This window comes from Bos indicus x Bos taurus, chromosome 21, assembly GCF_003369695.1.
Source record: "Bos indicus x Bos taurus breed Angus x Brahman F1 hybrid chromosome 21, Bos_hybrid_MaternalHap_v2.0, whole genome shotgun sequence".
Taxonomy (NCBI): domain Eukaryota; kingdom Metazoa; phylum Chordata; class Mammalia; order Artiodactyla; family Bovidae; genus Bos; species Bos indicus x Bos taurus.
In genome coordinates, this window is record NC_040096.1 from 34,469,453 (window position 1) to 34,482,979 (window position 13,527).

General features: G+C 57.3%; 1 protein-coding gene and 2 long non-coding RNA genes across 8 annotated transcripts; 2 read left to right on the top strand and 1 right to left on the bottom strand.

The window, feature by feature from the left end:
- Positions 1–2,670: 2,670 nt before the first annotated feature.
- On the bottom strand, positions 2,671–10,985 carry ISLR2 (immunoglobulin superfamily containing leucine rich repeat 2). 5 transcript variants are annotated; one of them, XM_027521329.1, is made up of 4 exons: positions 10,870–10,985; positions 7,866–7,979; positions 7,186–7,415; positions 2,671–6,381 (listed from the first exon to the last, which is right to left on the bottom strand). In XM_027521329.1, the coding sequence occupies exon 4, from the start codon at positions 6,371–6,373 to the stop codon at positions 4,121–4,123; it is 2,253 nt and encodes a 750-aa protein (XP_027377130.1). In that variant the 5' UTR covers positions 6,374–6,381; positions 7,186–7,415; positions 7,866–7,979; positions 10,870–10,985; the 3' UTR covers positions 2,671–4,120. The 5 variants fall into 5 exon arrangements, with proteins under 5 accessions (XP_027377130.1, XP_027377131.1, XP_027377133.1 ...); XM_027521330.1 differs by lacking the exon at positions 10,870–10,985 and adding an exon at positions 6,514–6,562 and having other exon boundaries at positions 7,866–7,954; XM_027521332.1 differs by lacking the exon at positions 7,186–7,415 and having other exon boundaries at positions 10,870–10,963.
- LOC113879677 lies at positions 7,929–10,870 on the top strand. The gene is made up of 3 exons (XR_003507419.1): positions 7,929–8,018; positions 9,596–10,078; positions 10,595–10,870. It is a non-coding gene; the product is annotated as an uncharacterized LOC113879677 (long non-coding RNA).
- Positions 10,986–11,130: 145 nt separating the features above from the next.
- On the top strand, positions 11,131–13,527 carry LOC113879678. Of its 2 annotated transcripts, XR_003507421.1 has the most exons (4): positions 11,131–11,782; positions 11,881–11,962; positions 13,209–13,352; positions 13,435–13,527. It is a non-coding gene; the product is annotated as an uncharacterized LOC113879678 (long non-coding RNA). The 2 variants fall into 2 exon arrangements; XR_003507420.1 differs by having other exon boundaries at positions 11,131–11,962.

Genomic DNA, 13,527 nt, shown 5'->3' on the forward strand with positions numbered 1-13,527 from the left:
AATTCAAACATTTACCGACTCAGGTAATCTTCAGAGATGTTAGCTTTAGCTGTGGATGTTATTCAGGTGTCATGGGGGTGGTGGGGGTTGCTTTCCAGACAGGAGATCAGGACGCAGAGGACCCTGCACCAGCTGCTGCTTCCTCAAAGAAGCCCTGCCTCCTTTTGTCCTTTTGTATTAGTGGACTTTCTCTAAGGATCTTCTAGACGGTTCTCATTCCAGCTGATCTTTAGGAGATGCTGGGCGGTGGGAGGGGGCCACTCCTTTCAAATCACCTTTCTGCAGACAGTTTTCCGATCTGATTCAAGGCCACATCCTGGGCATCTGGTTTCTGTAGCTCAAAGAATTACTGCTCCTGATAAATTGCTCTGAGTTCCAAGGCTACCGCTGTCATCCTGCATTCTCTGACCATTTTCCAGGTCCCCTCATACACACTTAGATTCTCTCTCTCTGTCTCTTCAACCCATTACACACCACTCCCACCCAAACAAGCTTTATGACAAAATGCACTGGAGCTAGCTAGCTAGCACAGCACCCAAAGCATACAGTAGAGGCTCACAAATGTGCTTTGCATGAGAAGCTTTGGAGCCCTGAAGCGAGGGATGGAGGCAGGGCTCTCACCTCCGCACCTCTGTAGTTCTCACAGAGCACGTGGCAAAGCAGTGTCAGGCCTGGGGGCTGGAAGGGCGGAGGACAGACATTTTAAACTGCTCAACACCGGTTCTTCAGTGAGAGGGAGTGAACAGTGAGTGCCCAGGTAGACTGAGGTGGCACAACTACCTGATAGACAGTGTGGAAAAGAATCGCATCTCAGGGGGTAGTTGAATTAGTAAGTCTTCAGGGTCCCTTCCCATCCTGGGATTTTATGACATTCCTTGTGGAAGAAAAAGGGGAGAGGCAGGAAAGAAAAAAAAAAAAAACAGAGGAGAGAGGGGGAGAAAGTGAAAGAATAAAATATAAAAAGAGACAGGAAGGAAGGCCGAAGGCTGGGGACCGTTCTATGCATGGGCCAAATATTCAGATAGAAAGTGCAGAGTTCCTGAGAGGCTGGTGTCTCAATGGGTGGTGCACAGAGTGTCACAGCACCCTTCAGCACCCACCCATTCCTGTCCTGTGGGCCAAGCCTTTGGGCCTGGCCCCACCCAGGGGGCATGAGGCCCACCTGAGCAGTGTGTGTTCATTAGGAAGCTTGGCCTGGGACAAAGAAGGGCAGAACTCTCAGCAACTCTGCACAATCTCTTAGGGGCACGCAGGATCTTAGGAGTTCTCCAGGAGGGTTCTCAATCCTTAGAACAGAGAGGACAAGAAGGAGCCCTTCGTCCTCCGAGCCTGCCCTCCCACAATGAGAGGATTGTGTGGGATTGACATCCACAAGCACTCAGCAGCCGGGCCTGTGTCCAAATGCAACTGTGTGGTTGGATTCATGAACCAATCATAGACATCAGGCCAGTCCCTGCCCCCTGCTCAAAAGCAGCATTTGCAGGTAGAACAAATCAGCCCTCCTCCTAAAAGATTATACTTCTGAGTTACGTCCCTGACAGTGGTGTGGACTACGGTGGCGGGGCTTGGGGCTGTGACCCTCAGAGGGGAATCTTTCTCAGAGACAGCTTTGCTGGCCTGGGAAGGGAAACTGGGCTCTGGCCCCGGGAAGCGTCCCAGCTGGGACAGGATGCTGGATGTCAGGACATGGGCCTGGTCTCCAGACAGGGCTGATCCAGTTAGGAAGACCTGATACTCATAGAGACGGTGAGGGATGAGATAGACTGGAAGCGAGAAGTAGGGAGCGTAGGGATGGACTCTTCACCTGCCCCACTCTTTTCTATTCCTTTCCTCTTCCACCCCACTTCCTACCCCGCGATTCAGCTGAAACACACCAGCCCAGTCCCAGCACTGTAAGCTGGACAGGAGTGTCACTTTTCATCCCTCTTCTCTCCTGTTTCCCACCCAAGAAGCCCAGTTTCTAGGACTAAAATCAGTCTGCTTCCAATCCTGAGGGTACGTACCTCAGCCCACACCAACATCACATGCCCTACCAAGTGTCCATGCATCACTTCACTGAGCATCATCACTGCCACCACCAACACACACACACACACACACACACACACACACACACACCGGCTCCTGGGGTAAAGGTGCCAGCTTGTTTTTGCAGTTTTCCCCCTTTGCTGCTCTCCATCATTTGCCCGCTCTGTCCTTTACATGACTTGTGCCAACTTTTGTGCATAAGTCTTGCCCCTCTACCTCCTCAGAGAACCCAAGCTGGTGCTGAGACACAGAAACTAGGCAGTCCTCACACACAAAGCCACAGCCCATCATGGTGATAGGGTCAAACCAGGGAGGATTGTGCATGCTCTCACACTTACACACACACTCTGGAGCTCCCCAAGAGTTCAGTCTGCAGAAAACCACCCCTCCCTCCCTGCTAACCTTCCTCACTCACTTGCAGCCTCCCCCATCCCACTTGGTCTCCCGGCTCCATCCCTGAGTTGGTGGCGCACAGAGCAGGCACCAGGATGTAAACACCTGGCAAAAATCACAAAGCAGTCAAGCAAAAAAATCACACAAAGGACCCCAAAGGGAGGATCCCAGGGGTTCCTTCCTTCTGCGGCTTCCTCTTGCATCCCCTCCCTCTGTTCCCCTCCCCACCCCCGACAAAGAGTCACCAAGCCCAGTCCAAATCGATTGTTTTATTGACTGTTTACATCATACAGACGCCTTTAGAAAAGGGCGCGGGCTCCAGGGGGCTATTCCGCCCCGAGGCCTCACTTGTGCTGCGCTTCACCGACAGGTCTGGTCCCCGATGCCCCTAACCCCCCACCCCAACCCCTAGGCTTTTCTGCAAGAAGAACGAAAAAAAGACCACCGCCCCAGTTGCCGCGCCCACCCCGCCCTCCCTCCCGCCCGACTCCCAACACTATACTTGATACACTTTTACGGGACACAGACTTTTCTCCTACGGAGCACGCTCGTCTAGGGCTACAGCCGGGCAAACACTATTCTCGAAGAAGGAGGGGCGGGGCGGGGGAGGCGCGAGCATCCGTGGCTTTTCTCCATCAGGACCCCGCCGCAGTCACACGCAGGCTTTGTGTGAACTGGAGCACTAGCCCCTCACGGGAGACCTGATCCAGGAGGCCAGAGCAGGCTTCCTGGGCTCCCCGGCCCTTCTCTAGCTGAGGTCCAGGCCGCGAGCAGCAGCGGAAGCGGAGCTGTCGAGTCTCCGGAAACCCCAAGTCCCCCACAACGAAATTGGCCCGGGACCAAGGCCGCACCCTCAGCGGGAAAGGGGTGCGTGGTTCTCCGGCACTTTAAGTTAGGGGAGAGGGCGAAAGAAGACGGATTCCCCCCACCCCAAGACACACACACACACATTTTTCACCAGAGGCAAAGAAGGGAGTGTTAGCACCAGACCCGGAGAGTCGCTGTCTTGGAACACAACGAAAATACGAAAATCAAAGTGCGGCGCTGAAATGCGCCCCAGGCACCCGGCTCGGCTCCAGCCGGTCCGAAGTGAAGAAACGATGAAAGTACAGAAGCGTTTGGTTTCCAGGCAGGAGGGGGCTTTGAAACTAGAAACGGGATTGCCGCCGAATCCTGGTTTCTGGGATGCGCAGCCCCGGAAAGGGCAGAGTAGGGGGTTGAGGCGGGACGCCATAGCGCTCCACGCCAGGGACGTCTGCTGGGGGTCCCGGGCTGACCGCGAGCCACAGCATGACCATCAGATATTTCCAACGTCTTCTTCTATTTCCTTCGGCTTCCGGGCCCACAGTGAAGTGGGCTCCGGGGCGGGATTGCGCAGATAATTGGAATGGGAATGGAGAGGCTTGGAGTTCGCCTCACGGTCAGCGGATGGTGTCTCACACAGGGCGGGAGGAGCGGGGGGGGGGGGGGGGGGGGGAACTGTGCTTGCATGGAGGGGAATTCAGCCCACAGGGACAACGACCGTCGTGGGTGGGACTGGTGGAATCGTCCCACTCCCCACTGGACGCTCCCAGTAGTCAGGGTAAGGAGGTGGAGGAAGTGAAGGTGGGGTTGGGGCATAAATCCTAACAGCCCTACGCCTCTGCTCCCAGATACCCGAGGTCGGGGACGGTGATGGGCCGCCTGGTAGGCTGGGGGTTCAGCCCACCGTCTGCCTGTAGTTGCCATTAATCTCCTGGGCGATGTCGACCGCTTCGGCACCCAAGGGCAACCGGTCACTGTACTCGGAGCCCGCCTCGAACTCCTCTTGGTTGGCCTTGGACTGGGATTCCACCAGCGAGCAAGCCGCCAGGCTCTCCTCTCTCTGCAGGTCCCCACTGGGGTCCCCCTGCTCCGCATCTTCGTCAAGGCCCTCCCCGGGGGCCTCTTCTGGCTCCTCCCCGCCCGCCTCGCCACCTGCGGGGTAGCTTTTCTCGGACTCGAGGTAGGAGGCGCGCGGGTCGAAGTCGGCGGCGATGCGCTTCTCCATGGGGTCGGGGGCCTGCGGCCTCAGGATTAGGCGGTAGGGCTTGCCCGGGTGTTTGGCCAGCAGATGGCAGCAGGCGGCGCCCAGCAGGGGCACGGTGGCCAGCACCAGAAGGAACACGCTCACCGCCACGATCACCAGCAGCGAGGGCAGCTCTTTCTTGGTGGCGAACACCACTTGCACGTGGCAGGCCTCGCCTGCTAGCGCCAGGCACACGGAGTAGTTGGTGCCGGGCCGCAGGCCACGGAACCAGTAGGCGTTGACGCCCTCCTCTACACGCGACCACTGCACTGCTGCGCCGCCCCCCGCCGGGCACAGATAAAGCAGGCGCAGTGGCCGCCGCCCGGGTCGCCCTCCTCCCGAAGCGCCCCCGGGCCCCGGGCCCCAGCGAGCCGCCAAGGGCGTCAGCTGCACCCGCGCCTCCCGCTCCGCCACGTCCAGCGCGATGACGCCCAGCTCAAAAACGTGAGGCTTGAGCTCGGCGCTCTGGTTGAAGGCGTGGTTGGACACGTACCGCGAGAGGTCTCCTTGGCCACAGCGCTGCTCCTCCATTGGGTCGGCGGGGACCTGATTTTCCGCTTCTTCACCCTCACCTGCCTCCTCCTCCGCCTCCTCCTGCTCCGGCCCCATCTCTGAATCCCCGAGGACGCTAACCCGGCCCACGCCTTGGCCTTTGATTTTGCCTTCGGGCTTGGACGTTAAGACGCTGTTGCCCCGGGTTTTAGCTGTGGACTTACGCTCAGAGGTTGGAGCCTGCCCATCAGGGTCTCCCCCTGCGCCAGGAGCGTGCTTTGGGGGGCCGGCAGCTGCCACTGCCACACGAACCGACGTGGAGTTGGCGCCCAGCTCGTTGTGGGCACGGCAGGTGTAGACGCCTGCCTCCTTGGCACTCAGGAAGGGCACCAACAGGGAGCCATTGGTGAGGGCCAGGAAGCGCTGGGTGGCTGGGGGAGCCGGCCAGGCATGTGCTGGAGTCAGGGTTGGGGCCTCTGTCTGCGTTGGCCCGTCCCCATCTCCTTCCCCCTCCCCGTCTTCCGCCCCGTCCCCGCCGTCCTCCCCGCTCAGGACTTGCGGGGCTAGCACTACGGTGCCACCCGGGATCTGAAGTTGCCATTGCAGGCGGGGCGTGGGGTGTCCTTCGGCGACGCAGTGTACCATGAGCGTCAGGCCAGAGGGCAGGGGGCTGCCTGGCGCTTCGGGCGGCGGCTCCATACTCAGATGCACACTGGGCGGTACACAGGACAGGGCTGGCAGGCGATGCACCGGCACGCCCTGCAGCTCAGGAGGCGAGGCGCACGCGATGGAGTCGGGCTCGGGCAAGGAGACCCGGGTGCTCGCGGCCCAGGCCTGCAGCCACACAAGACTGCAACTGCAGTGGAAGGGGTTGTGGTAGAGTTGCAGATGCGACAGCGCGCTTAGCGCGTCGAAGGTGCCGGGAGCCAGTGTGCGAAGCCGGTTGTTGTTGATGCGCAGAGAGCGCAGATCAGGCAGCGCACCGAGTGCGTCCCGGGGCAACGAGCCCAGGCGGTTGTGGTTCATCTTGAGCAGCTGTAGCGCGCTCAGATTACGCAGGTCGCTCCATGGGAAGCTGGATATGAGGTTGTGGCTCAGGTCGAGGTTCTTGAGCTGGCTCAGCACGGCCAGCGAGCCGGGTTCCACCGTGCGCACCTCATTGTGCGCCAACCACAGCGAGGTGACCTGCGTGACGTCGGCGAAAGCCCCGCGCCGCAATACGGTGATCTTGTTCGCCGACAGACTGAGCGTGGTCACGTTGGCCGGCAGTCCTTCTGGAACCTCGCGCAGCTCTTTGTAGGCGCAGTCGGCGAACTGGTGCGCGTACTTGTCCACGCAGGCGCACGGCTCTGGGCACGCTGTGGCCGCTCCTAGCAGCGCCCAAGCCAGACACAGGGCCCTCAAGGGCACCATCGCTGATCCTGCAGGTGGAAACGGGGGTGGGGGGGGGGCGGGGTGAGGGGATGGTAGGCGTGGGGTGGGGGTAGGATAGGCATGGGAGAGGGAGGGGGTAGGCGTAGGACGGGGAGAGGGAGGGGGAGAATGTGACTCACCGAGCTCCAGCTTCCCTCCCCTGCCAAGCTCTGCCTCCTGTAAACCTGTCTAGGGCAGATCGCAGGGCTCTGGTAACTTTCTGCTCTGGGCCCAGAGTCTCTCTTAGGCACGAGTTGGAGCTCAATAAGTCTCGGGATTCAATGCGTGCTCCCTCTCAGGACTTCCTTTTCTAGCAGCCTCCTACCTCGCTCTTTTCTCTCTACCTATCCCGTCAGCCTCCACAGCTAGACCCTCCACAGGCTGGGCCTATACCCGGTCTGCCCTGAGCTTTGCATTGATCCCTGACTCTGTTTCTAACCCTAGGTTTAACTCAGTGAAAGGGATACATAGGCTATTTTTGTCCATGACTGTCTGTCCTCCCCTGAACTCTTTGTCGCACTGCACAGAAATCGCCCACACACGCCCATACAGACACCGGACAATACAACACAAGCCCAGGCGCCTGCCATCAAACCGGGACTTCTGTTTAGGGGGTCCCAACACATTTAATAGACAGACAAACACAAAGACACCCAGACACAGGCACCATATCCTCTGGAGACCTCATTGTTCTCTGAACTGAACACAGCATTTGTACAGCGTTCTCCAGCACCGGGCAAGGCACTTTCCTGTTCATTGTTGGAACTGACAGACATCAGGGCACAAATCCTCACATGCGCGGACCCACATACCGGGACACAGGCGGGCACTTGCGTCTGTAGACAGCCCTCTGAGACTGAAATCCCAGCGGCTCAGCAAAAGGTGTGAACTTGCTGCAGGTGGCAAGAAGACTGGGACGGGAACGGGGAAGCAGACTCGCCAGGCCCCTCTCGGGCTGCAATCAAAGCTGCCTTCCCCGGGGGCTGCAACTCCAGGGAGGGGAAAACCATCAGGGCTGCTCAGTCAACCTTCCTTCTCCAAGCTGGGACCAAGAGCAATGGAGGGATGTCACTAAAGATTCTTACTTCCCCCTCGGGACCTCCCATGGGGTGAGGGGGTGTCCCTAGCCAGTGGGGTCAAGGCGGCTGTCACTAGCTAATCAAGTAGAAGGTTCAAAATTTGGCCTCTCTTCTGCAGCCCAGATGCCTGACAACGCCCCCGCCTCCCCCCAAAAAAGATTCTTATCCCCAGTCACAACAAACGCACCTACAAACAGAATCCCGGCTTCCACTTAGGGCTCCTGACAGGTTGCCAGAGCCCCTCCCACACTCCGGTCTTTAGAACCGGCATCCCCCACTTCCTCTTGTTCCCGAGGGAAAGCCCCTCCCCTCTGCTCCCCGTCTCCTGCTTGCAAGAGCCAGCAGGGTCTGGCACCCTGGACGGACTCTACACCTTCCTGGGTCAGGGTTGTGCAGTGGTCTCCGAGGCTTACCGGCTGCTCTCCAACTCTCCGTGCGCTGCCCTCGGGTTGCAACCCCCTCTCCAGACTGGATGTCGCGGAGCCAGGACGACAGCCCAAGGGCGCTTCCCACATCTGTTGCTGCGACTGTGGGGGAAGATGGTAGAGAGGCAGAGAAAGGGACAGGTAAGTTGCGGATTCCCCTGGCCCTGAGGTCCCACTTCAGTTTTCTCTTTCGCATCTGTCTCCCCGCACCTCTCACCGGCTGCAGATTGAAGAGTCCTCCCGGGCTGCGGGGCTTTGCGCAGCCTCTCCCACCTCCCGCATCATCTACATTTGTTAAAGCCGTAGAGATTCGTCCCCTGGTCACAAAGAGGCGCCCCCACGCCCACCGCCCTCGACTTGGCTCTTTCTAGTTCACCGCACTCCCAAAACCCACGTTTCCCCTTCATCTACACATCTGCAGACATGAGCACTATTCTTAATTATACAGCCCCCTCCCCCTGTTCAAACATGTTGGCACAGACACAGACCCTCACACCGTCCACACAGTTGCTCTTCAATATTAGAATCACCCATCATCATGTAATAATCGCGCCAATGTGTTGAGCTCTCGCTTCGTTCACGCACATTTTCACTCGCCGGTGAGTGTTCACACCCGGGACACTCACCATTCTCCTCCTCCTGCACGCACACACATTCATGCGCACTCACCCTCACGCCCGGGTCCCGCCAGGGCCCGTTAGCTTTGCTGCTAATTGAATGCGAGCCTCTTTTACGCCCCGCAACACGTGAGACAAACCATCTTTGAGGAATTGGGGGAAGGAAAGGCGCACGCCTGAAGTGGGGGAGGCGTGTCTTTGCCTTAAAACTCTTTCTGCAAAGGCAGGCGGTGGTGCCGACAGACCTCGCCCGGGACTGGCTGAGCTGCGCGCCGCCCGGCTCGCGCGGACCCTTCCTTCCCGCACCCTCGCTGCTAGCCGCCTCCTCCCCGAAGCCACGTTCAACACGATGCATAATTGATAGTGTTAGCAGAGCGCCTCACCCTCCCTGCTATTTTTGCCTGGATCCGGGCAGCTACAAGCCCCGGTCTTCCCCGCCCCCTCCCCACCCCCAACAGCCCAACCCGGAGACTAGAACGCACCGCCCTGCTGGGCGCGCGGAGAAGCGACGCTCCCCTCCCCAGCCCACCACCGCCCCAGCCCAGCCTCCTCAGCTGGACTGCGTACGTCTTGTCTTTTGTGGCTAACCCAGTGCTTGAAGCCCACCGCCCAGCGTATGGGACCGTGCGTATCGCAGAGTAGGGCAGGGCGCTTGGGTACCATCCTGCGCTCCCAGGAAGCCCACCCAGGCGCACCCCAGCGCCTCGCCCTCTGGTCTTGCTAGCTTGGGGCTCCGAGGCTGCAGCAGACGGCGGGATGGAGAGGCATGGTTACAAAACGTCTGCTCCTTTTGAGCACTGTGGGTTGGGGATGTAAGGCTTGAGCATCTCTCTCCCTCCTCCGCCCCCACCAACGTCTTCACGGTCTAACCAGCAAACACACCATCAGCCACCACCGCCCCCCCCACTATCCCTGACAGCCTCCGCAGCCCCGATACCGCCCTACTGTCTCACACCCTCACACAACAGTCGGCCTCAGCAGACTCGAATATTTGCTCTTCCAGTCTCTGGCGAAACTCCGACAATTCTTCTAGCGACAAGAAAGTGGAGGCTCAGGGATGTCCATGCATTTGTATAGAACTCGACTTCTGTTCCCCCACAGTGTCTATGACAGCCCTGGAGACAGAGTTGCTGACCAGAATCGGAAAGGAGGGTGCAGGCGGTGAACATGCAGAGCCCCGTTCCTCGGTTTTTCCGTAGACACTGAGCACTCTGGGGGCTCTTGGCCCCCCAGCCCTCACTCCGGCCAAGGCGGTCTCTGGAGGTGGGTCGGTTTGGGGCCTCTGAGATCAATCTTCTTACTTGAATTTGAGCATTTTAATGAGCTGAGTAGGTGGGGGAGAGCGACGGGTGAGGAGGGCTGCATCTAAAGAGACCACCCCACGAGGGGTTCCGAGGAGGCTTTGTAAATTAAATATGAACAGACTGCTCCATGCATACTCCGCATCCTTTCCTCTCGCCTATTCCTGCGGTCGCTACAGGCAGCCCTGATGGGACCAGCGCATCTCATCAACCCAGAATTCAGAACCCTGAACTTCACTTCACTTGCCTGTGTCTGTAATCCCTACAGACACCTCCGGGGAAGGTGATGGGGGCACCCAGAGGGAGAAGGTGGCTTCGAGGAGGGAGGAGGGGTAAGAGGCTCTTGACCACGAGGTAGGGGCGGCACCAGTAGGTCCCCATGGCGCCGGCCGCGGGCCTGGCACAGCTTCTTTGTCTGCTCAGCAAGGGGGGTTTCCTGGATGTACAGTCTGAGCGACTTGGGAATCTTGAAGGGCAATTCCAGGAGCCTTGGTCGAATAAGAGGGATCTGGGGAGATGGGGGCCCTGCAGCCAGGTTGGAGAATAGAGTCCTGGATGGGGGGTCCTGGAGACTTTCTTTGGCAGGGGGAGGGGTGTCTGGCTTAAAGGCAGTGACCTAGACTCTGGCTTGGAGGCAGGTGACTTGTGGACCGGTTTTCACTCCCTCCCCCTGTTTTGGTTCTTTTTGCCTTGGGCTAGGAAGCCTAAGGGGAGGCAGGGTTAGGGTAGCTCGGAAGGGTTGAGGGACTGGAAGACAGAGGCTGGGGAATGGAAGGAAAAATGACCTCTCTCTCCGCAGAAGAACTTCCCTCGACCGCGGGGACTCGCCCAACCTGGGAACCTCTGGGGCCCGAGAGCCAAGAAAGACCCCCTTCCTTGCTCTTTTCCCGGGGATGCAGAAGTCAGGTGAATTTGGCAGGGAGACAGGGCTCCAGGAGCCTGGAGAGGGGCTAAGGGCGCAGTAGCCACCCAGGAGAGGGCGTCAATTCCCGCGGACCCCCGCAGCTCCCACCCACTCTCCTGCAAGCGCTTTTGTTCCCCGAGCCTGCCTTGGGGAAAAAAGACAACCCTTACCCCCGCCTTGAACCCTGAAGAGTTCAGTGCCCGCCAAGGCAGGGCTGGAGCCCGAGTCGCCCCGGGCAGAGTCCGCCGAGGTCTCGGTTGGGAGCTACGACTCCAGGATCAGGCTCCGAGCTCCTCTTGGAGAAGGCTGCGCGTATTTCCACCGGCGCCGCCAGGCGCGCAAGAGCCAGCCTCTCTAATGTTTGTAATGTGGATGATGGTACAGTTACTGAAGGGTTGGGGAACCGGGAGCGAAGATACCACCCCCACCTCCGCCTACGTCTTTTATGGTTAAAGAAACAGACACCTAATTAGGTGCGTGGAAATAGGGGAGAGACGGGGTACAAGTTTCCAAGACGCCAGCGTGGAGGCCCAGGTTTGAAATCTGCAGAATCTAGGCTAAGGTTTTTGGACCAGGCTGTGGTGCCGACCCTAGATTCACCCAGAGAGGATAACTCGAGCTCTGGGCAGCTTTTTGTGGACTTTTAACTGCGACCTTGCCGACCCTCACGGTTCCGAGGGTAGGGAGAGTTGAGACCCCCTGGATCCCGGCACTAAGCTACCCGGATTCTATTCAAAGCTAGGGCCCAGGGCTGGTTCGCGCGCTCCCCCTGCTGGAAACCGCCTGTCGGGCTCAGAGGCGCAGGGCAGCGGCTGGGGTACCTTGGGCCGGGAGGTTCTGAGGCTCGAACCGGGGCCAGGACCGAAGCCTGCGCGGCTCCCGGTTCTTCATCCCGCGGTGCGACATTCCGAAGTGGGACATGCTAACCCAAGCAACAAAGCTTTCGTCCCCATGCCCACCACTCAGCGGACGTCCCAGGAATCTGCAGCCTCTTCACCCCCGCACAACACAGGCACAGTCCTCGCTTTGCACCCCGCTGTGTTTCCCACGCCGAGGGCACAGTTGGCACCTTCTGGATACTCGGTGAGCAACGAAGAAGTTTCTTTCTCCTGGGAGGAAGCCACCCTGTACTCCTCCCCTACCTTCCCTGTGCGGGCTAAGTGCTTTCTCTTTGAGTCCAGTACCCAGGCTTGGACCGGAGAAGAGAATGGCAACCCACTCCAGTACCCTTGCCTGGAAAAATCCCAAGGATGGAGGAGCCTGGTAGGCTACAGCCTGTGGGTCGCAATGAGTCGGACACGACTGAACGACTAACACACACACACACACACACACACACACACACACACACACGGCTAGAAGGCCGACCTTAGGTCTTCTGATTTTGCCAGACCTATAAAATGCCTGTATCTGAAAAACAAAATCTCTTTCAGGCTCTAAGAAGGAAATAGAAAACTGCAGAGTTGGAAGTAGTAGACGTTTGATGAAATGTTTAGGACATATAACATTGTGCAGACCATTCCTTTGCAACTGCACGCAGAGTTGTACACGCCCTTGTATTTATTTACTGCCTTCCTAAAGAAAAGCTCAATGCTTTTTAAAGGAAAAGAACAAAAATCCAAACATCCATAATGGGCCATGTCCAACCAAAACTTACTGTACTTGTAAAGAAGGTGGATATAGGACCCATAACTAAGAAAAAAATTAGTCAACAGAAATAGAAATCACAGAGATGATGGAATTAGCAGACAATGACTTGGAAATCATGCCCTTGTATTTAATGTGACAGGCAGGTGATTTAATGAAAGAACAAGGGTCTCTGAGAGTAAGAAAGCCAGAACCCAGAAGGGCATCAAGTATCTTCAGCATAGCAACCTATTCAGGAGACCCTTCCCACCTGCCCTCCAGCCAAAATCTCTTAAACCCACAGCTTCCCACCTTTCAGCTTCTGTAGTCCTTGTTTATAAAACCACACCACCACCACCACCCCCAGCCTGTCCTCAACCTTGGCTCAGATGATAAAGAATCTGCTGGCAATGCAGGAGACCTGGGTTTAATCCCTGGGTCAGGAAGATCCCCTAGAGAATGCATGGCAACCCACTCCAGTATTCTTGCCTGGAGAGTTCCATGGACAGAGAAGCCTGGTGGGCTACAGTCCTTGGGGTTCAACAAAGAGTTGGACACGACTGAGAGACTAACACACTTCAATCCCAACTTCCATCTCTCCTTCTCCTCATACACACTCTACATAGTGGTTAGGAGGGAAGGTGCTAGCATCTGACTTCACCGTGTATGCACTGTGTGACCTTGGCCAAGTTACTTAACCTCTCTGTGTGGAGTGGGGGCAGTGGAGTGGAGGGTATAAATAAGAATAACTGTTTTATTGGGTTGCTGTGAGGATTAAGTGAGTCAATGCATGCAAAACACTGGCACTTAGGTAGTACTCAGAAATGAGCTATTCCCTGCCTCCCAACAATAGCTAGAATTAACTATCATTATTATCTTACAGCACTGGGTACAGGTATGATGAGATGTTCCACTGAGCATGCTCCTATATGTTTGTGTACTGCCTCTCCAGTAGGAAGAAAGGCCTTGGCCCTCCCCCTAAAATCTCTCTTCATTCCTCCTGTACCTCCCACACACCATGGCACAGGTAAAAATCAGAATTGCTATTATCATTATTTGTAAAGTCTTTCTAGTCTCAGATGCTTAAACCCAGGTTCTCATATTTGCAGCTGTCACCAGTGTGCCTGTTTGGGAAGAGAGACCTGCAGCTGCAGGCTTGGAGAAAGGTTTTTAATTAAAACCACAATCTGTTTAAGTATTTA